The sequence below is a fragment of the Dermacentor albipictus genome, chromosome 4 (assembly GCF_038994185.2).
Source record: "Dermacentor albipictus isolate Rhodes 1998 colony chromosome 4, USDA_Dalb.pri_finalv2, whole genome shotgun sequence".
Taxonomy (NCBI): Eukaryota; Metazoa; Arthropoda; class Arachnida; order Ixodida; family Ixodidae; genus Dermacentor; species Dermacentor albipictus.
The window spans coordinates 44,426,078-44,448,499 of record NC_091824.1 but is presented as its reverse complement, the minus strand read 5'-3'; the positions used below and the strand labels follow the sequence as shown (position 1 = coordinate 44,448,499).

At 43.3% G+C, this 22,422-nt stretch overlaps 2 protein-coding genes across 12 annotated transcripts in view; one reads left to right on the top strand and one right to left on the bottom strand.

Moving 5' to 3' along the window:
* Positions 1-2,025: 2,025 nt before the first annotated feature.
* ND-19 (NADH dehydrogenase [ubiquinone] 1 alpha subcomplex subunit 8) lies at positions 2,026-19,916 on the bottom strand. Its single transcript, XM_065438817.1, has 3 exons — positions 19,670-19,916; positions 13,564-13,739; positions 2,026-2,341 (listed from the first exon to the last, which is right to left on the bottom strand). The coding sequence occupies exons 1-3, from the start codon at positions 19,796-19,798 to the stop codon at positions 2,125-2,127; spliced, it is 522 nt and encodes a 173-aa protein (XP_065294889.1). The 5' UTR covers positions 19,799-19,916; the 3' UTR covers positions 2,026-2,124.
* A 387-nt stretch (positions 19,917-20,303) lies between these two features.
* The window catches only part of LOC135907152 (transcription factor 12-like), a 182,108-nt gene continuing 179,989 nt past the window's right edge, over positions 20,304-22,422 (top strand). For 8 of the 11 annotated variants that reach the window (XM_065438811.1, XM_065438806.1, XM_065438812.1 and 5 more), the window contains exons 1-2: positions 20,610-20,733; positions 21,349-21,413. In XM_065438811.1, coding sequence (XP_065294883.1) covers positions 20,625-20,733; positions 21,349-21,413 — 174 coding nt within the window. In that variant the 5' untranslated portion in view covers positions 20,610-20,624. Of the gene's footprint in view, positions 20,458-20,516; positions 20,578-20,609; positions 20,734-21,348; positions 21,414-22,422 lie in introns of those variants that run through there. The other 3 variants (XM_070536907.1, XM_065438814.1, XM_065438815.1) reach the window with 2 other exon arrangements.

The following is a 22,422-nucleotide window of genomic DNA, read 5'->3' as shown; positions in this document are numbered from 1 at the left end:
TCCTACTCGTGTCTATGCTATCAGCCGTAGGTGCAGAGTGGATGCGAAAGTGTCGCTTGCTTTGCTTTACAACGCTGACATGAGCATATCATCGACACGGCATGAAACTGATGGTTAGCAGCTATGATGCAAGTCCCAGCATGTCGCCTCCGAGATTTGTCAGTGTGCCGCGGTCAGTCACAGGTGGTGCCTCATCTCGGAGATCATGCCAAGCATTTGATCAATTGGAGTTGTGCGTTGCTTCTGGTGAGCGGTAATGGTGGCATTTTTTCAATTTCAATATCAACAATGCCTACTTCAGCGAGCGTTTGGATACACATCTACAAGTAACAAATTTTGCAAGGAGGCTATTCTGTATCTTCGACTTTTAAGTGGCTCAAAATTTCATTGCCTTTGCCCATTAATCCACACACCCAGTCCTTCCCAGTTTAACAGCTTGAATTTACTTCTAAATGTTGTGTGAATAAAATTTTAGGATGTGTTTCTCCTTGCCTGTATCAGCACGTGAAGAATTAAGTTGGCATGCAACAAGTGCCAAAGTTTTCGTTATACTGCATTGGTTCCATGGAAGAGGTCGCAGTGTTGCAGGTAGGGTAGAACGATTTGCACGCAGCAATTTCGCACTGCATTTTTCACAGGTGTCATTTCTGCAAATGTGAGCCTCGGATTGCTGTTGCACATGCACCAACCATGACAGCTGCGATTTTTGCATCTGTGAGCACCTACTGGAAGACAGAATTATTTTGACATGAGCTTATTCAGTCCCAATATTCTCGCCGTGGTTGGGCGGCAATGGAAATGCGATCCACCACTCCGGTTTACCGCCAACCGTTCTGAGTGACTGGTCAAAATTTAAGATTTTTTTTTTTCACAATGCTTGAGTGTCACTTTATCACGTGCAGAAATGTTCAAGAGAAAAGTGGCATGGAATTTCAGAAAGTTGCACTGTTCTAGCGCGCTGTTAACAAAAGTGGCATAAAAAATCTGGCATTGGGAGATGCTACCGCACACCAAAGTGTGCAACTTTCTGTTGAAACACTGCTGGAATTTCGGTACCATCGTAAAGAGGAGAGATCCGAGCTTGAGATAGCCACAGTGCTGCATTTCGCTATGCACAAATAACAGCAAATTAAGTGAACGAAAAATGAAAAAACAACAACGAAAAAAGAAAAATAAATAAAGTAGAATTGTGATTAGTTACTACTGCCACACAAACACAGGAACTACTCTCATTGGCTAATGAATAATGAGATGGCCGGTGCATCTTTCACGGACATTTTGACAGTGGTGAGGTGTGCATTTTTTTTTCCTGGCAAAGTCTGGCGATTAAGACGTGTCGCTGGCTTGTGTTAGTTTTGTTAATGTATCCAAAATGCAAAATTGGTGAACTTAGAATTAAAAATGGTGGAATGGTCGTATGGGGGGTTGAGGAGAAAGAGAGAGCATGGGGCTTAGCAAACACATTTCTCCTCAGCCTTCTTAGTACAGATATCCTTTCTTTTACGACTACACTGTAAATCAGCCTATTCACTCTTCAGTTATCTTATTGGTACACAATATGGCAAATCAATTCTGCAGAATCCTACAACTTGGAGGAAGGTTCATAAAACAGAAAAATACTAGCCATCCGCCCCATTTTAACACAAAGCGACAAAGGAAACTAACAGGCATTGGACTCTCGTTCAATCCCGTGACCGGGACAAATTTTTTCTGAATCCGCAAAATTTTCTGAGAAACTAGTGTGGGTCTCCTTTGCAGCTTCATGCTACACTGGGGTGAATGACTATTCTTACCTTTCACAAATTGTACTAATACTATGAAGTCAAAAGAAGGATGATGCCATTCCAGTCTGCTTACGTAGTGAACCACAGCCGATCACCCCTTGTGGGTACGTGCCAAAGTTAACAGGCTATAACAACCTGAGAAAGCTTTATGTCCACACTACCTAACACTACCTGCAAGTGCTAACACTGCCAAAGATGTATATCTTACCATTTAAATAAAGGAGCAATAGACACAGCCCTCTTCAACCTGAAGAAGCTTTATGTCCATATTTTCTACAACTATCCGCTAGTAACGATGTTGAAGATCTATTGCAGGTGTGCTACAATGTACCTCCAACGGTTACGAAATGATGGACCGCAAGCCGTGCTTTGCAGGCGGCCTGGGAAAGTCATCTTCCACTTTCGGCGTCGCAGGGTAGTCGTCACGGTAACCCTTTTCCGGCCTTGGTCGCTCGGTGTGGTGAACACGAGGCATCGTAAAGTACCCAAGGTGCGGCCGTTGAATGCCCAGCTTGTCAAGCATGCAGCCATCCAATGCGGCCTGGGTTTTTCGGCAGCTGCAAAAGAACAAACGATCCATTTAAATTAGAGCACAAACTGAGCACAGTAAGGAAACATAAGAAGGCAGACTGAAAAAAAAAACAAAAAAAAACAGCCACCACTTTCAAAACAGAGCATCAGTGTTACATTTTGACCACAGTAACAATTTTCCATAAACATTTGTCGTCATACATTGTGGTTACAGGCATCTGTTACACTGGGAAGCTCCCATCTTGCTACGATGGTCTCTACAGTGTATTATGCAAAGTCACCGATGTTCACCGATGTGAGTCACCAATCCAACCATTTGTTACAATTGCACCGTCTATGTGGCTAACGAGTAGGTCGCGTACCGTGGGTCTCTCATATGATACACTATTGTACGCATTGTACTAAAACTTAAGCCACATAACATGGCTAACTTCGCAATCATGGTGAGAGCACCAGGTCGGTGCTCTTACCGTGAAGGTTGCTGTTGTGGGACAGTAGAGGAACAGATGTGTCCATCAGCTGATGAAGACATCTACAAAGCAGACCCAGGTGGGCTCAAGCTTCATATCTGTCACTGCTGCCCGTGGTTTGCCTCAAACCCAACTAGGAACAATGCGCGGCAGTCAGCATTGAAAACACAGTGGAACGGAAGGGGCTGGTACATTGAAGGAGCCACAAGACGGTCGTCCGACAGGATGAACTGCGTTATTTCCTGCTTTGGTTTTTCACATGACGTCATCATGCTTACTGATACCTGGTATCAGGATGAATGTGATATATACTTAGTCTTTCCGACTATCATACCTAGTTCTTGGTGTCAGTGTTTGTTGGCTTCTTATGATATGACTAATAAAAGCAGGCCCCTTGATTAACCCCTTTTCTCCTCTCTGAAGGTGACGATAAGAAAGAACTGTTGAACCACAGACCAATATGTATACTTCCCGTGTTTTCAAAGGGCATAGAAAAGTTAATTACCGATAGAATAACTACGTTTTGTAACAAACATAACATACTGACAAATTCCCAAGTTGGATTCCGCAAGGGTCGTTCAGCATAGTCAGCACTATTAAACCAAAAAGAACTAATCTTGACTGCTAAACAAGCTTTTAGCCCTAGGTGTCGTAACTTTTCTAAAGCATTCAGAACTTTATCGATTATGGCTTTAGGGGAGTATTTCTAGATTTACTAAAAACTTACCTACAATATCGCTGCAAGGTTATCATCAACCCTCATACCTCTAACACTATGGAAATTAACTCTGGGACACCACAAGGAAGTATCCTTGGACCCTTACTGTTTAATGTTTACATTAATTAAATCATACCACTAATATATTTATTATATTAATATTTATATTAATGCCATCATTAATACTAACGAAATTGTACCATGCTGCAATCATGCCCTTAATAAGCTACACAAATGGAGCTCATTCAACTCATTAACCATTAATCCACTAAAACTAAAGCCGTGCTATTTCAAGCAAGAAATAAAATGCCATAATTAACAGTGACCTCATTATAGGTACTTCGATAAGTGAACTTGCTCCCTGCACTAATAGTCTTGGAGTTATATTTGATGCACACCTAACATGGAATAATCACGTTCATTTCATTTCCAAAAAGGGTGCCAAAGGTGTAGGCATGCTAACAAGATTACATTTTTCTTTGCCAAGAAAACTTTTAAGGTGCTGATATACAATTTGCTATTTTTATCGCACATTAACTACTGCCACCTGGTCTGGGGTAGTACCACCCCGACCAAAATTACCAAGCGGTCGATATAGCAAAAAAAAAAAAAAATCTGTTTGTGCAATTGCTAATGCACTGCGCCTAGTTCACACAGAACCATTATTTAACAGCCTTCGAATAACAACCATAAATTCCATCTACAATGATTTACTATTAAGCGATATATAGGAAGCAAAAACACAGGGCAACAATTTGGTTCGGGAAATATCTAACCTCCCAAGAAATACTAACGATTACCATACACAGCATAACGAAACATGGTGCGTTCCAAAAACACGAACCAACTACGGTGCACAGTCACTAAATTACAGACTACGATCATTACTCAACTCACTTGACAATGCTATGTGATTTATTGTTTTCTTTCTCTGTGTTGGAATGCTTATATTCTATTTTCCTCCGTACTCGCGAACTTTTTGTATAAATGTCATCTTGTCAGGTTAGGGTTCTTGCTTCGGATTGCTACTTCCCATTCCTGTGTCGTGAAGATGCTTGCAAGTGCTGTTTTTGTATTACGTCTTAATTGCTGTATTTCAAATCTTTGTTTCATAGATGTGTACTACTTATTAAAGTGAATTGTGAACTATGCTTGTAAGTGCTGTTTTTGTACTTATTAAACGCTGTAATGCCAAATCTTCTTTTTTAACAGATGTGTTCAACTTAAGTAGCCTGTATTTAGAGTGAACATTGGCCTTTGTCAAACCGCGCTCCTTTGGCTTTTTGCCCATTTTTATGACATTGTGTAATCATGATGTCGAATAAATCTGTCTGTCTGTATGTCTATTTGTAACTCAGAGTAGAGGGCCCAATATGGTTACACACACACACAAAACAAATGTGGCTCTCAGCACACACTTAACTTGAAATTTCAACTTGAAATCGCTGCCTCTAAACCCCTCCCACCAATAGCAACCACCATTTTTTCATGACTGTGTGACATCAGGAAATAAGGGGCCACCACTGTGTCATCTGCTTTGAAACAGTTCAAGACCACATCGGAGGTCTTGCTCCACACACTCTGGTTGCCAACGATGCAGCAAGGGTGGTGCCACCGAGGTATGGCCGCAATACCTTCATTTTCGCGACAAAAACCAGCAACCAAATGCCCACATGTACAGAGACGTACATGCAAAACAAAACAATGCATGGCAGCCATGATGTATATACTGCTCCTGCAATCACATCTGCAATCACTTCCGGTGTTTGCAGTATACAAAAGCACGGCCTTCGAGACTGCCTTCTGTCACCCGAGGGAGCCGTTTTCAGGGGAACCAAATCATTTTACCATCACTCAGTGTCGCCAGACTGCTTTACAATTCAACAGCAACATTAAACATTCAGATACAAATTTTCTACTACACCGAATGCACTCAAATTTCACCAGCTTGCTGTGGCATGCATAAAGTTTGCCATGCAATGCATAATTCAAGCTTTAAAATTTGTTGTTATGGCCCCTTTGAATGGTAGCACCACCACATCACCTGTATTTCTAGACTACTCATCAGCAGGCTGCAATATTAGCCTTTACATATTAGGAAGGCAGGTAATGTGTTCGAGTGCAGCAATAAACATTGCCCTTGTGACAATGCCCAATGACAATGTGAACGTGAGTGGAAACGGGAATGTGGGTAGGCTTATTGGGTCTGTCAGCTGCCGACATGATGCTATTGCCAATGCAGAAACAGAATGTGGGAGGAAAGCTATCAGTGAACATAACAGCATGTCCTTTTACACTTTGTTCTCGATGGCAGCCACCGTGTATGTACCCTAGCTCAACAACTCAACAACTCGGGAAAGGGTGCTTCAGGACCCCTTTAAAGAGGCCCTGAACCACCCCTCGGGTTTAGTTAAATACCATAGTCCATGGGTAGCATAAGCTACTGTGAACATCTCAGCCAAGTTTTGCTGTTGTATGCGGTGCGTAGAGCTCGCAAGCGGATCGCGAAGTCACCTTTATCTGAAACACTTTCTTTTCAACAGAAGCCTGCACCTCATTCTCTTCTGGATGCTTTATTTTGTAATAAAGTGTATTCCCATACGCGGCTGCTATTGGCAGCTGCAGTAAGCTACGTAGCGTAGGTATCGCGGCTACTGCAGGGTGCCGCCACGAGTCCACTAGCTAAGCGCCCTGTGGCTTGCTGAGCACAGCAGCGTTTGGCTTATATTTAGTGCATTGTAGGTGCCAAAATCAGAAGTCATGACATGTTAGTTAACAACCAAAATGAAATTCGAACTGTGCACCGTGATGACATTTACAGGGCTCAGCAATGCAGGCACGCCTCACTCTGCTGTCTCCTTTGCAGTGCAAAGCATTGAAGAAGGAACAGGATCACAGCGGAGGTCGTGTTTGATTGCCAATAACACTGCTTCTGCTGAACGCATTGAAGTACTTTTTGTGGAAAAGTATTTCTGAAATAGCCTATTTTCACTCAAATGCCCTTCTTCACTTCAATAGAAAGTGGTTCAGGGCTACTTCCAAATATTTTTGTGAACAGGATTTATTTTTCGTATGAGCGGATGCAGTATATGTACAATCACGAAAGAAGCCCAAATTTGCAAAATTGACAAAAAATTCGGGTGAGTTGGCAGGTACGTAGAGTCATGACCAAAAGTTTGGGGACCGAAAGTGCTGCGATTTATTCTTTTTTTCGCAGCCTGGGCATTCCAGCTGAAATCAGGAGTGCACATATATGCGCGCATGTTTTACCAATACAATGTATTAAACCAACTCCAGGCCGTGGAGCTGCGCTTGAATATATTTTAATTTTTTTGCTGGTGCCGTGGTCCCAAAACTCTTGATCGCGACTGTATGTGCTACCCCCCTAACAACCTAGGGTGAATTTGAGGGCTACATTAGCTAAATGCTCTTGAATGGCTCTCCCTGTGCTACTAAAGGAACACAGAAAAAAAAAAATTATTAAGTAAAGCTGTATTAGCAAACTATGTTTCCGCAATAGTGAACTTTTCTCTCTGTTTATGAGGGTAGGCTCAGTATGAAAGACCGGCAGCACCATTGCTCTAAAGTTCCCGCACCAGATTGCTGAGATTTCACTGATTTTGACATTAACGTGGGGCCTAGTTAATATTTTCTTATGAAAGAATTAACACTGGTTTCTAGAGGCACCGAGGTCAACCTAACAAGTCTTGCAAACTCTTCCTGCACCAAAACTGCCTGAATCGAATAAAGAAAGAAGAAAAAAAGAGATCTTCCAGATCAGAACGACGTTCCAGCTCTGTGCTTTCGGCACAAAATTGAAAAAAGGGGAGGCCCAGCCATCCACTTTCACTACTAGAAACCAATTCCTTTCCAAGAAAAAACTTAAGGAATACTCTACTGGTATAAGTTGTAGTGCCCCTTCCAATTTGATTCCATGATTCTTAGTATCGACAACTGCTTTAAGCTTTGTAAAACACAGTTCATGATTATCGATAACAGCAATAAGCATGCTGTGTTGAAACGCGGCTCCGCCTTTGTGCAGACAGACCGGTTCATCAATAGACTTTCAAGAATTTTGAAACGATGACTTACAAAAGTTTGAGTCATGTTATGAGAGTGACATGAAGGCCACTGTCTATTTCAAGATGTTGGAAATGCGTTGTGCCTTCAACCTAACACCAGTGCAGCATCCTTACTGCAATGTTAAAAAAGGCAGTAGTGTCAACCGAGACGTACACACGCTACACAGACTTTGCCTGTTGGAAACGTGCTAGATTATTGCTGACTCTCTAAGAAAAAGACGTAGAAGCTACTACTTATGCAACCGATTATATACTGAGGATAGCTAGTGGGGACATCAGTGTTCAACACAAAGCAACCACTCCTTCAGAGGCCCTACGTGCTTCCAGTTTCTCACATTTACTGGCATGGTATTGCCACTTTGTCCAGTAACCAGCATTGCGAGTGTTCGTTACAATCTAAAGAGACTGTGCAGACTAATAAATTCTGTTCTGAAATTTACTGCTTGCTTTCAAAAGAAACCACATTAAGCATAGACACTTTGTATGGTAGGCTTTGCATTATGGTACAGAATAGGAAGTCATTGAAAAATTTCCTTTAAAGGCCAACTGCAACAATACTTTAAGCAGTGTAGACAGCCTAATTTCATAGTGTAAATATATAGCAGCCGGCATAAAATAATTTATGCCCACAATGTAAGCGGACGTGTCACAAAAGGCTCGCAAAAGTAGATGTTTTTGATACCAAAAGTGAAGAAATAAAAAATTTCCCTTACAGCTTGCCCTGCAGTCGGCACACATTTAATAGGCAGGACATTGCTCGCGCTCTGAAGTGCCTGATTCGACGTGAGGAATGAATTTCCCTGTTCATTTTGCAGATTGATTCATCACCAAGAGGATACTATATCACGTGAAACAGTGTTTTGGTTACACTCCAGAGCTAGCACAACAGCAGCGAGACCACAAAACTTCTTGAGGTCCCTAAATTTTTGTGCTGCAAAAAAATTCTGGCAGAACCCACCCCACGATGACTGCCAAAGCAAATGCTAGCATTGGATCAATATAGCCACACAACTTATTTGATACAGGTTATGTGCGAGACGTGTACTGCAGTGGGACTCCTCTTTCGCGCTTCCCTAAGAACACTCGGCGCCATCTAGCGTCACCGCCACGAAGCCTTTGCGCAGCTTTAGAAGTGCATGGTGCACTGGTGCGTGCGAACGATGATGAACCCATCGCGCAGCAACCTGGCTCTTCTCGCGTTCTTTCTGGACATGCTACGCCATCTAGTGGCACCGCCGAGAAGTCCGCACGTGGCCTTCGAGATGAGAAGTGTGGCTCGCCAGTGCCGGTAAACGCCGAAAGCTATGCCCTCGGTTGCCACACGCACAGTGGCACATACTCGGTGACCCAAGTTAGTGAGAGGTTCATTGAAGAGTGCCACATACACCGATTTATTCATGATGCAGCCTGCTGAAACATGGGTGTGAAAGACATCCACTGAAACTGGCACACATCCGATGCATTTGTGGCACAGCTTGCTCATATGTCAGGTTGCTGTCCTTGAAGGACCCTCGTGACATGGGTTCAATTCCGCTCAGCATCGTAGAAATTTAAGGGACCTTTTTCTTCATTGTAGAGCAGCAGATTACCAGTGGCGCACGCCTAGCTACCCAAGTTGGCGGCAGACATTTATTGAAGAGCGGCACACACCTACTGGCACACATCTAGTGACACAAATTGGCCTCAGTGAGGTTCACTGAAGACCAGCACAGACTAAATGGCACCAGTCTTTTTGGCAATGAATCAAAGCTGTTTCTCATGAATTGACAAAAGCTCGATGCACTGAAAGCAGTATGTGCTTCTTCAAATTTCTTAACTCACAATCACAATAGCGTCGAATATAGCCACAGATTATCTAAAGGGACAATAGAGGCAGATATTAAGTGAGGTGAAAGTGGTAGATTAATACTCGAAAACATATACGGTATCAATATCATCAAGAATAAAGCTTCAGTAAGCGAGAAGTCAAAGTAAATGTAGGACACTATTTAGGAGTCTACCAGGTCGTTTTAGTACAGTGAACTCGTGTTCAGAAGAACTTGGTTAAGCTGAATTCTTGCATATAACAAACAACATGGGAACGTTTGTTTGGTTATCCATAGACTCAATGCAAAAGAAATCTGCTTAAGACGAACCACCAGACGTACTCTTCGGTTAAGATGAACATTCGGAGTGACTGCCACTGCTACCGATCCTGGAGCCTAGGGTGCCCCGATGCGCCGATAGGAGTAATTGCATTGCGATTACTCCCACCAGCAATAGCGAGCGAAGTGACCTTCGAGCTGTCTATTACTTTAAGCAAACTGAGTGGTGAGAACACAGCGCATGCAAGGCTACGAGCCATCAGGCCAAGCAGATTGCTTTCAAGATAAGGCCCGTGCAATCGCGCATGGCCGCAGCACAACAATGCCCTCCCTCCCCTACCCCAGTGCCATGTGCACGAGAGAATACAGCGTGCTTCCTCCCACCTTTCTTCCTCTACGCACATGAGACTGAGCCATCATTGTCTGCTCCCCATCACATGCTTTCACTCGCACACACAGTGTATGGCGCGCAAGCACGATGTTATCACAAGATGAAGCCGGTATGTCCGTATTGCAATCAAAACCTGTAGCAACTGCTAGAGGAAGTCAACCGAACGCACCTCCGCTGAAGCTTTGCTTCATTTCTCTTTCCCCACCTCTCAACGTCACCTAGATTTTCCTCTAGGTGGTGTTCCTTTGCCGCGTGCTCAGCACGCTCCTTCATACTTTCGCTAGCTCGGAATCTGCCTCAATGACCTGCGAGGTGACAGATGCTTGCTTGAACTTCCTAGTGAACTTTTTCGAGCAGCACGAAGGCACAGAAGGATTTTTAAGGTCATTAGGTCAGATGACGTCATTTGTGGCTGCTGACCGATTTACACAAAAGCGACAAACATCCATCATGGACTGGATGAAAGCAAGCAAGAGTACCACTTGAAGACAGTTTTCTGTTAAGTTCAGCCAAATGAAAGCTTTTTATGTCATTTTTCCCCATTGTAAGTCTACTTCATTTACTTAAGTAAGATATATGGATGTGCCTAGTCATGTTGCCAATTATTCTTCAGATGAGATGAACAAATTTTCATGGTCCCTTTGAGTTCGTCTTAAAGGGAGTCTACTGCATTAGCCTGATGATGCCCAACTCTTCATTATAATTGTACCACTGGTACTAAACCACTGATACTAAAGATATCATTGTATTGCATTATAAGATGAAAGAAAATGCTACTTGACCACTTCTACTCAACTCTGGAACATGCCGTGTAGCCAACATTTTAAAAAGAGCGTATCACACATCTAGCTTTATTATGCCATCATCGCCAGTAAAAACGTATTTCATGCCGCCCGCAGTACATGTTGTGGCAACATCTGATAACTAGAAATCAAAACATTTTCATGACTCTGGCCTCTGAGATTGTCTGCGCACGTGCAATCTCAGATGCTTTGTACTCAGTGTGAACTGAGATGAAGCGAAGGCTCATTTTACCATTTACTTCTTGCTGTCATGGAGAAGAGCAAGCAGCAAAAGTGATTTCAGATCAAAGTGGGCAGACTAGTTGCTGTCATGTTGTTAGGCAAACAGGCGGTAATGGGTGGGCTGCCATGCGAACTTCAGGACGACAAGCAATGCGCCGCATCCATGTAACGCCTTGGGATGCTGTCTGTTGTGTCTTCACTTGGTTTCTGGCTGGGCCATTGCATTTTACACAAAATACGATAGCACTGACTGCTACTTCACTCACTGGTGGCTGTAAAGGGTGATGATGGCATATACAGCGTCACACCTCGTCGCTAGTGGTGGGGGATTTGAGCCGTGCTAAAGGAATGTTGACCCTTCAGACGCTATATTCTCTTTATATAAGCATTCTCTTAAAGAAAAATGAACTACGGGGTTCCTGGAATGGCATCTTAACAGTCCCTGCTGACAAAATATTTGCCTTCAGTGTCCCTTTAAAGACTCTTTTTATAACATCCAAGGTAGGTTTTCTACTAGACAGCAGGCTCCAAAAATAAAGTGCAGAGACCTAGCCTTAAGAAGCTGTGATGCATTAACAGTTGTGAAATTTCAGGGAGAGCCATATTTATCCATTGCACAAAGTTGACAAATGATGAATTAGCAGTGCTGATACTCTCATTTCTGAAAATAACTTTGTTGTTTCTTTTTCTTGATGTAAGATATTTCCTGCAAGACATTACGGTTTGTGCAGGAATTGTTATAGACCAGAAAGGGTTAAAGGTCAACTGCAATAAAACTTGAGACCGCATAGAAAGCCCAGTTTCAAATACTGTAAGACACGCAGCAGTCTCCGTGCAAAATTTTAGATTACTAGATGCGTAACAAAAATCAAGCAAGAATTAACAATTTAGATACTGAAACTGAAAAAAAAAAATTCCGGCAGAACCCCATCTCACAGATGAATGTTTATGTTAATGAGATTACTATAGGATTGAAGCAACGTAGCGACACTTGTATTGACACCAATGAATTGCTTCATGTATGAGGCATGTATGCAGTAGAGTTCCTCTTTCGCCCTTCCCAATGAACATGCAGTGCTAGCATAGCATGATCACTGTGTCACGATTGACGAGCGGCACACATCCAGTGATACATGCTCAGTGACTCAACAATTTGAAGCTAAATATTTTGACAGAATTGCCTGTCTTGTTGGGTTAATTCTGACTTTCAAGTGGCTCCAACTAAAAGAAATAGGTTTATTTTCCCATTGTTTCAGAATGAACTCTGCTCCTTCAAAGGGGATGATGACAGAGATGTCGAGGCACAACTTTTAAGCTTTCGTTGTCTGGTGGGGGAGGGGATTATGATTTCTTCTTGGATACTTGAAGGTTTTAAAGAAACCAAAATTCTTACAACTGAGACCAACCAACAAAGACGACAGCCTAAACCATGCCAAAGGAAACCTGACGTCAGGTTATATTCGTGATAAGCACAGAACCATCCCAGACAGCGCCCGGCCTACGACCCTCAGGTAGCCAACCCCTCCTCCACCTCTCCCTTCCCCCCCTTCCCTTCCCCCACCAGACCATGAAAGTTTAAAAGTTGCACTTTAACATCTCCGTCGTCATCCCTCCTGAAGAAGGAAGAAAGTTGGTTCCAAAATGTCAGGAAATGAACTTTTTTGTTGGGGCCACTTCAAAGTCATAACCAAGTTAGCATGAAAATGATAAAATGAAGAGCAGCACATACCCAGGGACCCAAGTTATGAACCCTGCTCCTTCAGCAAAGCAGCCAAACGCTGTACCCATTAGACCATGAACTACCGAGTGATCCAAGTTGGCAGGAAAATGGTTGGAGACCCAGCCTGACAGCTAGATTGTTAGTTGTTCCCTTAAAAGCATGTGAAGTTCCCAAAGAATGCTAATCGCATACAAAATATAGCACCACCGTTGATGTTGCACAATTCTGCAATGATGCCGAACCTGCAATGTTGAAAAATCACTGCAACGCCTGCTCAGAGCCTCCTAGATCTGGCACTAGCCATTACGAGCTGAACATTTCAGAGGCCAAGCACAGCTGGGATCTGTGCCATGTCTGCTAACCACAGTGTACTTGCACTATCTGCTTAGTTGCTGTATAACAGCTGTTAATGTTTAAAAAATACTTTGCACTTACAAAAATTTGTAATTACATACTGGGGTTTTGCATGCTAGAACAAATATGTGATTGCGAGGCACACTGTAGCGGGCACACCAACGAGCGTTCTTACATTTCACCCCCCCCCCCCCCCGCCCCTTCAAAAGGCGGTTAAGATCAAACCAGCAACTTTGAACTCAGCAGCGAAATGCCATGGCCACTAAGATATTGCAGTAGGTTTGGACAATTATTTACCAGTCCTGCAGCTTTGCTTCAACAGTGTACACACTACTCATTTATAACCACTTTATCCCAAATTCGCTGTACTTGGCCTTTAGGCACACGCCTGTCGAGGAACTTACTGGTGGTAGTGCATCTCACTGCTGCTCCACTCGAGGCAGTGTGCGTACTCGTCATACTCCGGTCGGCAGGCTTTCTTCGCCTTGCGGAAGAACTCGAGGGCGCACTTGGTCACCTGCCTGCCTTCAGCGAGGCACTTGCGTGGGTCCCTCTCCTCTTTCCGGCAAAGCATGAACTCCTAAAGGAAAAAAAATGAAATTGATGCAGCACACAGAGTCAGTGTACTATGATTGGTTCGACAAGATGCGTTTTTGGGCACGTTTGTTCACTGCACTTAAATGAGTACTGGCATGACAGTTTCAATTTTTCATTTTCTTTCGTGCTTTAAATGAAGGTCCTCGGCCTCGAAACGTTAGAAAAATTACTCGCAAGCCTTGGAGCAGCCTGAATAATTTACTATGACAGCTTTTCTACTAACCACTTTTGGCTTCATTCCAGGGAGCTGCATAAGTTGTGGTGCAGAAGGTTGTCACGTGGAAGCAGGTCATTGCAACATTCTGGTTCTCACTCGGCTGTCTGCTATGCTATTGATTGTGTGGCCCGATGTGGCAGCATAGCAGACGACAGAACTAACTGAAGTGAGTGCTAAGACATTGCAATCTTCTGCTACCCTATGACCATCTTCAACGTGATCACTCATACACCATCGAGGAATGAAACCGAAAGTGGTTCGTGGAAAAGCAATCATAGAAAATTATTTAGGCTGCTACGAGACTTGCAAGTAGTTTTTCTAGTGTGTCAAGGTCAAGGACCTTAACTTAAAGCAAAAAAAAAAAAAACAAGAAAGAAAGGGAGAGAAGTCAGAAATGTCATGTTAGCACACCTTTCAAGGGGTACTGCAACACTTCTTGAAACATGGTAAAAAAGCATTTGCAATCTGTAAACAATGCTGCTATGTGAGCTAAATTTTGTTCCACTTCAGGCAACAGGGAGCATGAACTCTTGCATCAAGGTTTGTTCACTCTCTCCTGTAGCTTTCGAGGCTCCCTCAATCATGCCACAATTATATGGCGTGATGACACATGCAACAGTTCAAAGACACCAGCCATTGGATGAACTACTGACGAGTTACGTTTAAGTGAAAGCTTGTGCACACATGCGCATCCTTCCATTGTTCTAGTAAACTGGAGAGTAACGGTTGTTAACACGTCCCGGTCACGCGGTCACTGATTCTTTCTTGCTCTCGGAAATGCTTGTCAGATGGCAGCCTTCTCAGGTTACCATAAATGCACCACAGAAAAAAATAAAAAGCTACAAAAAGAGCAACAAGCAGGGCATTCACATTGAGGGTGGAATTTAAGCATCGCGTTTTCATATATCTCTGTTACTGTTAGGAGCTCTCCAAAAATTTACATAGGAATATTTATTTATTTATTTAGAATACCTTACAGGCCCCGTGGGGGCATTGTGTAAGGGGGGGTTACAAAATCAAAGAAAAAAAAGAGTAAGCAGCCTTCTAAAGTGCTATACAAAAGATACACCTCAATACAGGGCTCATTAACATTACTACCAAGACTAAACATGAAACAGGAACAACTGAAGTAATGAAAGGCCACAAAGGTACACTTAAGAAAATGAGTAAAACTTAACACAAGGCACTAATACTAGAAAGCAAAATACACAAAAAATGAACATATCAGGGAGTACAATTCTTGAAGTGATATTTAGGGAAAAAGACGCAAGAAAGCAATAATATATACAGGGCATACAAGTGAACATGCGACGCAGCATAACATAGCAATTCACAAGAGCGAGATAGCAAAAAGAAACATATATATCACAAGAAGTTCGAAGCAGATTGCCAAGTGTAAGAAACAAGATAAAGTGATTTGTAAGTGCTATTATGAAAAATGCTCGTGTAAGAGATGACGAAATTTTTCTTGATCTGACTCGGAAGCAATGTGATCAGGCAGATTGTTCCACAAGCGAATGGCCGTAGGGAGTGCGGAAAAGTTAAAAGCATGTGTCGTACCGTACATGCGCGGAAAACTTAAGTGGTTATTTAATCGACGAGACGTGTTCGAGGCGATCTGGATATGTAGTGTGGATTGTGTGGCATTATAAACATATTTGTGAAACAAGGATAACAGAGCGATATTACGGCGAAGAACTAAAGGCTGTATGGAATGATCGAGTTTCATTTGCGTTACGCTGGAGTGATGGCTATAATTACGTGAAATGTAACGGGCAGCTTGGTTCTGGACTGATTCAAGCATGTCGATTAAGTATGTAGGATGTGACAACCAAATGGATGATGCATACTCGAGCTGTGGTCGAACAAATGTCTGATAGGCCAATTTGCGGATGTTGGAAGGTGAATTACCCAGATTACGACGTACGTAACCTAATGTCCTTGAAGCTTTTGCGCAAACGGCTGCAATATGGTCTGTCCAGGAGAGGTTTTTGGTTAGGTGAACACCCAAATATTTATACCATACTGTATGTATATGTATGTATGTGTATATATATATATATATATATATATATATATATATATATATATATATATATATATATATATATATATATATATATATATATATATATATGACAAACTGCACAATAGTATGGCATGGTGCAATAGTGGAGAAAGAGGTGGATGATGAATAAAGGCAGTGTTCGGGTGACTATGTTTGTCTCTGTCCACAATCTCATTCTCGCGTCACACACACACACACACACATACATAAATGTGCATATATGCAGAAGAAACAGTGCCATAAGGCATTTAAAATCAAAACTTGGTCAGATCTTCGCCAATTGGTGAAGTGAGATGTGAATATTGGATTGCTAATTCATTGGGCTATGCCCATGTGGGTTCAGATTACATCCTTGTCCTCAACTGTTTAAGCAAAGAACAGCGACCAAGCTCAGTTACAGAAAAAGTTCGGCTGGTAGCTGCCAGTATAGGTTGCGAGCTGCTGCTCTATGTCCCGTGACCTTGTTGTATGGGCCACACTTTCAAGTCGCTGCCGCTGCTTGGTCACCGTCACACCCAACGTCACACTGTACCACAGAGGTGGGCTGATGATGATGCAATTTTCATAGTGGCATGTTGATGATGGCAAGACGAAATGGATGGGCACAGCCAACCCAGTTTCCTGCTCTCAACTGCTGTCGCAGTAAATGGTCGTTTTTCCATGAGGTGCTACCTGATGCTGCACACATTATCTTCAGAACCTTTGAGTTTTATGCAATGCAAGCCAATACATCTGAATGGTCTTATTAACTGCCATAAACTAGTTTCACTTCGCATTTCATTAAGGTTTCTCATTAGGACACTTCAAATTGACTGTAAGTGCAAGTCAGCATGTTAACTGATGCCACATCTGAAGCAGTCACCTTTTGCTTAGTTTTTGAAAATCTTTCTGCAAAATTTAGCTCCCCACCCTTCTTTCTTCCTGTGCAAAATTTGGTCTCAAGTAAAACTTAAATTGGGCTCGGCTTATGGCTTGGATTCCCACTCAGCTCTCAACAAACCTTCAATAGAGTACAATAAATACGTTCTGTGCTTCTTAAAGAGACAAGGTGAATCTAACCGTGTTTTCCCATGTAATAAAAATATTTGCACATAACGGGATAACTGTGGACGGCATTCGAGGCTGTGAGAAAGGCGAAAACCAGTACGTAAATGTACCTGCCAGCCAGTCAATTATAGAGGGTCCTTCAGCTAATTTAGGGACCCCATGCGCCCGCGGGAAAATAAAGGAGAAAGAGAAGAGCGCGATTGGGTGCGCCAGTAGTGACGTCGTTGCTCTCCGCCTCAGCCAAGCGCGCGCGCTGCAGTTTCCTTCCAGTTCCGAAATGGGTAGGCCCATAGAGTTTCTAAATAAATACCCTAGAGGGAAATGTGGCGCTAGTGTCTATGGGGGTTCTCATGAGTGTTGCCTCAACCTACGTGGGAATGATGGGAAGTACAGGCTTCGGATTGACTTCGGTCTTTAGACTAGTGGCGTTTGCTTCTGGTGCAGTAAACAAAGCTATACTCAAATGTTATCGCGTAAAATCTAATTTTATTTCTGCAGTATGTTATGTAATGTACAACACGCTACCTAAACTTTGTATGAATTTGAGATGGAAGCATGGTTTACTATGGTTTGTCACCAGGACACACCAGGGTATCCATACTTGTGCGATTCTGTTCCCAATTTAACGCCTAAGAATAATTATTTATTCATTTTTGCAACAGCAAAACAACCGTGCATGTACTTATATAAAAATACTCACCAAGTATTTCTGGAAATAAAAATGTTGTATTGTGACAAAGCGTTGCGCCCTTGAGCGGAATGCTGAAAGTGTCATCTGCTACGACGCCTGCTCGCTGCAAACGCGAGACTTTTCTCGCAGACGACAGGCACTTGCGAACTCTCTTGCTCTTTCGAAAAGGTTGCGTCGGCTGTCACGATTGCTGAACGTCTTCAAGTACTTTTAAGCACATCTGCTGCAGTGCTAGCTAGGACGCTAGTGGCCTCCTACGAGTATGCTTCATCATATTTTATATTGGCGTACCGCTTCCGAAGCGCTACAGCGTGGCTTTGCGGGTACCCATTGTGCGACACTAGACTACAGCTCGGAAGCAGCTAACTTTCCTACCACAAGCAAGTTTGTGTTCTCAAAGTCCTAAAACACGCATGTCAATGAGCACATAAACGAGCACATAATGAAGCCCTCAATAAAATTTGATTTTCAAGCCACTAGAAGTACAACTGTATATGTCTTGTATCAGTAGTGCCTTCTTTGTCCTATTCTGAAGTTTCATAAAGAACGTAACGCTACAGTGTCAACCTAACACACTTAACCAACCAAGGTCCAAACGCTCAAAACATGTTCTTTCAACGTTTATGATGCCACCGCTTTCTCGTCACGGTTTCGACGCCACACCGTGACACATTCATCGTCCCAGTCGCTGGCCCAGCGCGCTATCGCCACTCCGAGCAACATAACAAAGGCGTTGCACTGTCCCACTGCAGGTTATAGCAATTGCGCTTGGAGCGAAACCATAACAGCCAAAAAAATACTTGTAGACTAGTTCGCCAGTCAATAGAATGCCAATCCGAAGCCTGTACTTCCCATCATTCCCATGATGGTTGAACGATCGCAGCGCCAGATTTGCCTCTAGGTATACTAATATGAAACTCTATGGGGTAGGCCATACGTCATACGTACTGCTGAGGAGCAGGAAACTTTCGATCAGCAGAGCCGCGAGCAGAATCGGGAACAAGCTCGTCTACGCCGTGCCGGTGCTGCAACCCGGACACAAGAACAGGCTCGTGCAGCCGAGCGCAAGCAGCAACTGCGTACCGAGGATCCAGCAGCTTACCAAGCCGTAGTTTAATGAAACACCGGGGTTAACCCAGGGGGCGCACGTTTCAGCCTTGCTGGTTAACCATCTGTACGGAGTACTTAAGCGGTGATTTTTTAAATACTCCTCCCACGTTGGCTGAAGCACGCTGTATTAATGCGTAAGGTGATTTAAGGATTGCGCGTAATCAAGCAAACGATCTGAAAAACAGCGGGTGCAGGAAGTGCCGTAAGGTGCACTCCGATGGTCAAGTAGCCTGGCGGGACATGTGGCACTGTATTCGGCGCCGCCGTACGCTCACAACAAATAGCTTCATTAGTTATAGACGATATAAAAAACGTTCGCAGGCTTTGAAAGATGTGTCGAGCAAAATTTACTTCAGCGGTAGCGCCAATGCTTGGTTTCCTAGCGCGAGGCTGTCGTTTCGCTTGCTAACGGCGACTCTTTTGAAAGCACTGCCTGCAGACGACATTCGGAGATAACTCGACCACGTTGTCCAGGCGAAACCCCCGCTGCTTTTGCTGCGCCCTACCTTATGCGGTGACACGCACTCATCGCTGAACCATCCTACAAAAGCCTGAGATAAATTCTATGTGCCGGTTTCGGCCTTTACGGAACGGAAGGTCACATTAGGCAGTTTCGACTTCTTCAAGGTGATCTAGTCAACGTATGTGCATTCCAAGGCGACAGTTGCGAAGCTTCAACATTACATACCATGCGGTTTATATAGATGCTTTCGTTACAGGCCTAATATTACGAAAATTTGAGTGATTGAAGAATGCACACGGCCGTTGCATCCATACTACCTTGCTTGGCTCTTCGCAGTATTTTCCAAAATAGTAAGCTCCCGCACGTAGTGCGGGCGTCGAGATGTTGACTTCTTGAACATTTAACTCGTCGTCACTTGGAAATTGATATCCATCAGTAAAAGGCATCCCGAAAACAGTACAGCAGCAGCACTTGCGGACACAGAAATCACAAAATCCTCTTTCTCGAGCACAGCGAGCTTTCACCGACCACCTAGACCGAACAGTCAAGCAGCTGTTACAACTAATGGCAGTCGCATTGAAGTTTCCATAACACCGAGTATGGTGACTAGCGCCGCGTTACACTGTCGCTATTTTATGTTTGCGTTAGTAATCATTTGAATAAAAACAGTATGCCTGAAAGTTAAAATTTCTTATTATATTGTTGAAATATAAAATGTTTAGTTTGCAAGAAGTATTACGTAATGTTTTAAAAACAAGCGCAGCAGTGTCATATAAATTTTTGCTTGATGTTCAATAAAAAATTGTTTAAAAACGTAGGCCGAAAGTTGTTGAGCACCTTTAATAAACTACAGGCTTTATTTGAAGAAGCTTGATAATAAACATACAAAAACAACGCCATTAGCAACTAAAACAAACAAACAAAAAATTTTGGGACGCCATCTTGGACGTTTTTTGATCAGCAGCGACCTCTACTCCGATTCTCGCACTTGTTTAGGTCGAGAGTGTCAATGTTGGTGTTATCATGGCGACAAACGACGATGAGCCAATGCATTTGTATGAAGTGTTTCAAAATTGTTTCAATAAGATAGCGAATAAACAGCCAGGTGAGTAGGCCAATGCTCTTTGTTCCTATCGCGCTGCTAACGGTTTCACGCAATCCCCGCGCAGAGCCGCACGGATGGTGCATGCACGGAAGACGCTCTCTGCGGACAAAAGCATCACCAGTGAGGCTTAACGAACGTATTAGTCGAGGAAAAACCGTTAATTGGCGATGGAAAGCGTCGTGGACCGTTGCGTTAGCCAGTGTATTGTCTCTGAATGCAAACATGAGCTCGAGAGCGGGTCATCCGGTGACGTTGTCTTCGAAGAGACGCGCTCAGGTCGGAGCTTCGTGTGTCCGATCTTCAACGCCGCTTGGAGGAGACAGCGGATAGCGAAACTTTTTTTTTTCTTCGCGCCGATCTTTCTCATCGGCTTGTGCTTTATAATACCGACTCAACCAAAAGAGAAAGGAAAACGCTTTAGCCTGCGTCATGTCGGCTTTAGCATAGTAGTTTGTGGCATGCTTAACACGTAGGCGGGTGTGTTTGTAGTAATGTTTTCGTGTTTACACTTGACAGTCGGTATACTTCTTTTTTTTCGGTTCTCGCCGTCCAACGTTTACCGCGGATATACTTTTGCGGTTTCGTAGTGTCTGCCAAGCTATTTCGCAGTTGGTAAAATTTCCTAGGAATAGAGCATGATGTCCTCTTCTCAATAAACTGCTACGTCTGCGGTCGCTTTAGCGACGCACCGCGTGCTTGCCTGGCGTGCAGCTATCGCTCGCGCGCGTTTTTACACTCCTTGTCAGCGCACGCTACCTTTGTCGGTTCGAAAAGACGCTCGACGTGTTTTCTTTTGCGTATTTTCCGCGAGTAATTGTCTTCAGTGTGCCTTAGCATCGAGGATTTGGAGAGCCGCTTCGAATACATGGTGGAAACTTGCTGCCGTTTCAGAAAAAAGTCGAGAAATGCCTTATGGAATGCCTTACTCCAGTCAAGGGGAAGATGCACTACAACCTGTAAGTATTCACTTTCGCTTTACGTTCTGTAACTTCGGTGCGAGGTTCCGGCGCCCTGCGCATTATAAAAGTGTACAGATGAATTTACCATCCCGCCGTACGCGAAGCTGACACTTAACTTTACCTATGCCATGGCGTCCAAAATTTTGGGCGTTACTTTCTTAAAAAGACACTGACAATCTTGTACAACGTCAGTTGAATCCAGTTCTAACTGCACTCCTATGTAAACACTGGGCGATTGCATGTTGTTATTGAGTTGTTGAAGCTCCTGTTCAGGAGGAAAAGGGGAAGCTTCAGGAGTAAGCTCAGTGTGTGAATTGCCACACTGTTAATTCACTCGTGGATGAATTTTGAGTTTTAAATTGGAAAGAAAGTAAGTTCAGTGCCGTACCTTCCTTTAGGAGTTCGTAAAGTGAGTTGTTCCTAGCAGCTGTGTTGCTTTACATTGCTGTGGTACTTCCCACAAGACAACATCAGCCCATAGCACGCTAGGAACTACAGCTAGTGAATTAAGGCTTTTATCATAGAGAGATAACCATCACGGGCACATTGGAGCATGGTGTATTTTGCACGCCTGTTTGGAATGCAGCTTACTTCCTACCCTTTATGGTATAGATGCTTGTTGTGACAGACAGCAGGCAAATTTTGTTTAATGAATGTTTCTGCCGTATAAAATCTTCAGGAAATGACGGCAAGTACGCATCTCTATTTGGTGAAACAAAACATTGCAGAAGTTTTGAGTGATAAGTTGGCGAAACATGCGACACCTGAATTATTTGTCTGCTCTTCAGATGACGCGGTGATATTGAGTCTGAAGTTCTTTTTTTTTCCTTTTTAATGTAGTGTCTTGTGCAAAGAAACCTTTTTTGCTTTTGTTGCTGGGTTGTTCGTTTGGTTTAAAAAGGGGCAATGCCATTAAAATGCCAAGGCCTGTTCAACCACTGGCAAGGATAAAAGAGCGGCTTGGTGATTGATGAGGGCAGAACATGAAGTAAGCGACACTTGAATG

Excerpts from the sequence above, each read along its gene's own strand:
- ND-19 (XM_065438817.1), bottom strand. The coding sequence starts at position 19,798 with ATGCCTTTTACTGATGGATATCAATTTCCAAGTGACGACGAGTTAAAT. Across the intron at positions 13,740-19,669 it reads ACTGCGAAGAGCCAAGCAAG|GAGTTCATGCTTTGCCGGAA; the intron begins GTAGTATGGATG and ends TTTTTCCTTTAG. Across the intron at positions 2,342-13,563 it reads AGTGAGATGCACTACCACCA|CTGCCGAAAAACCCAGGCCG; the intron begins GTAAGTTCCTCG and ends GTTCTTTTGCAG.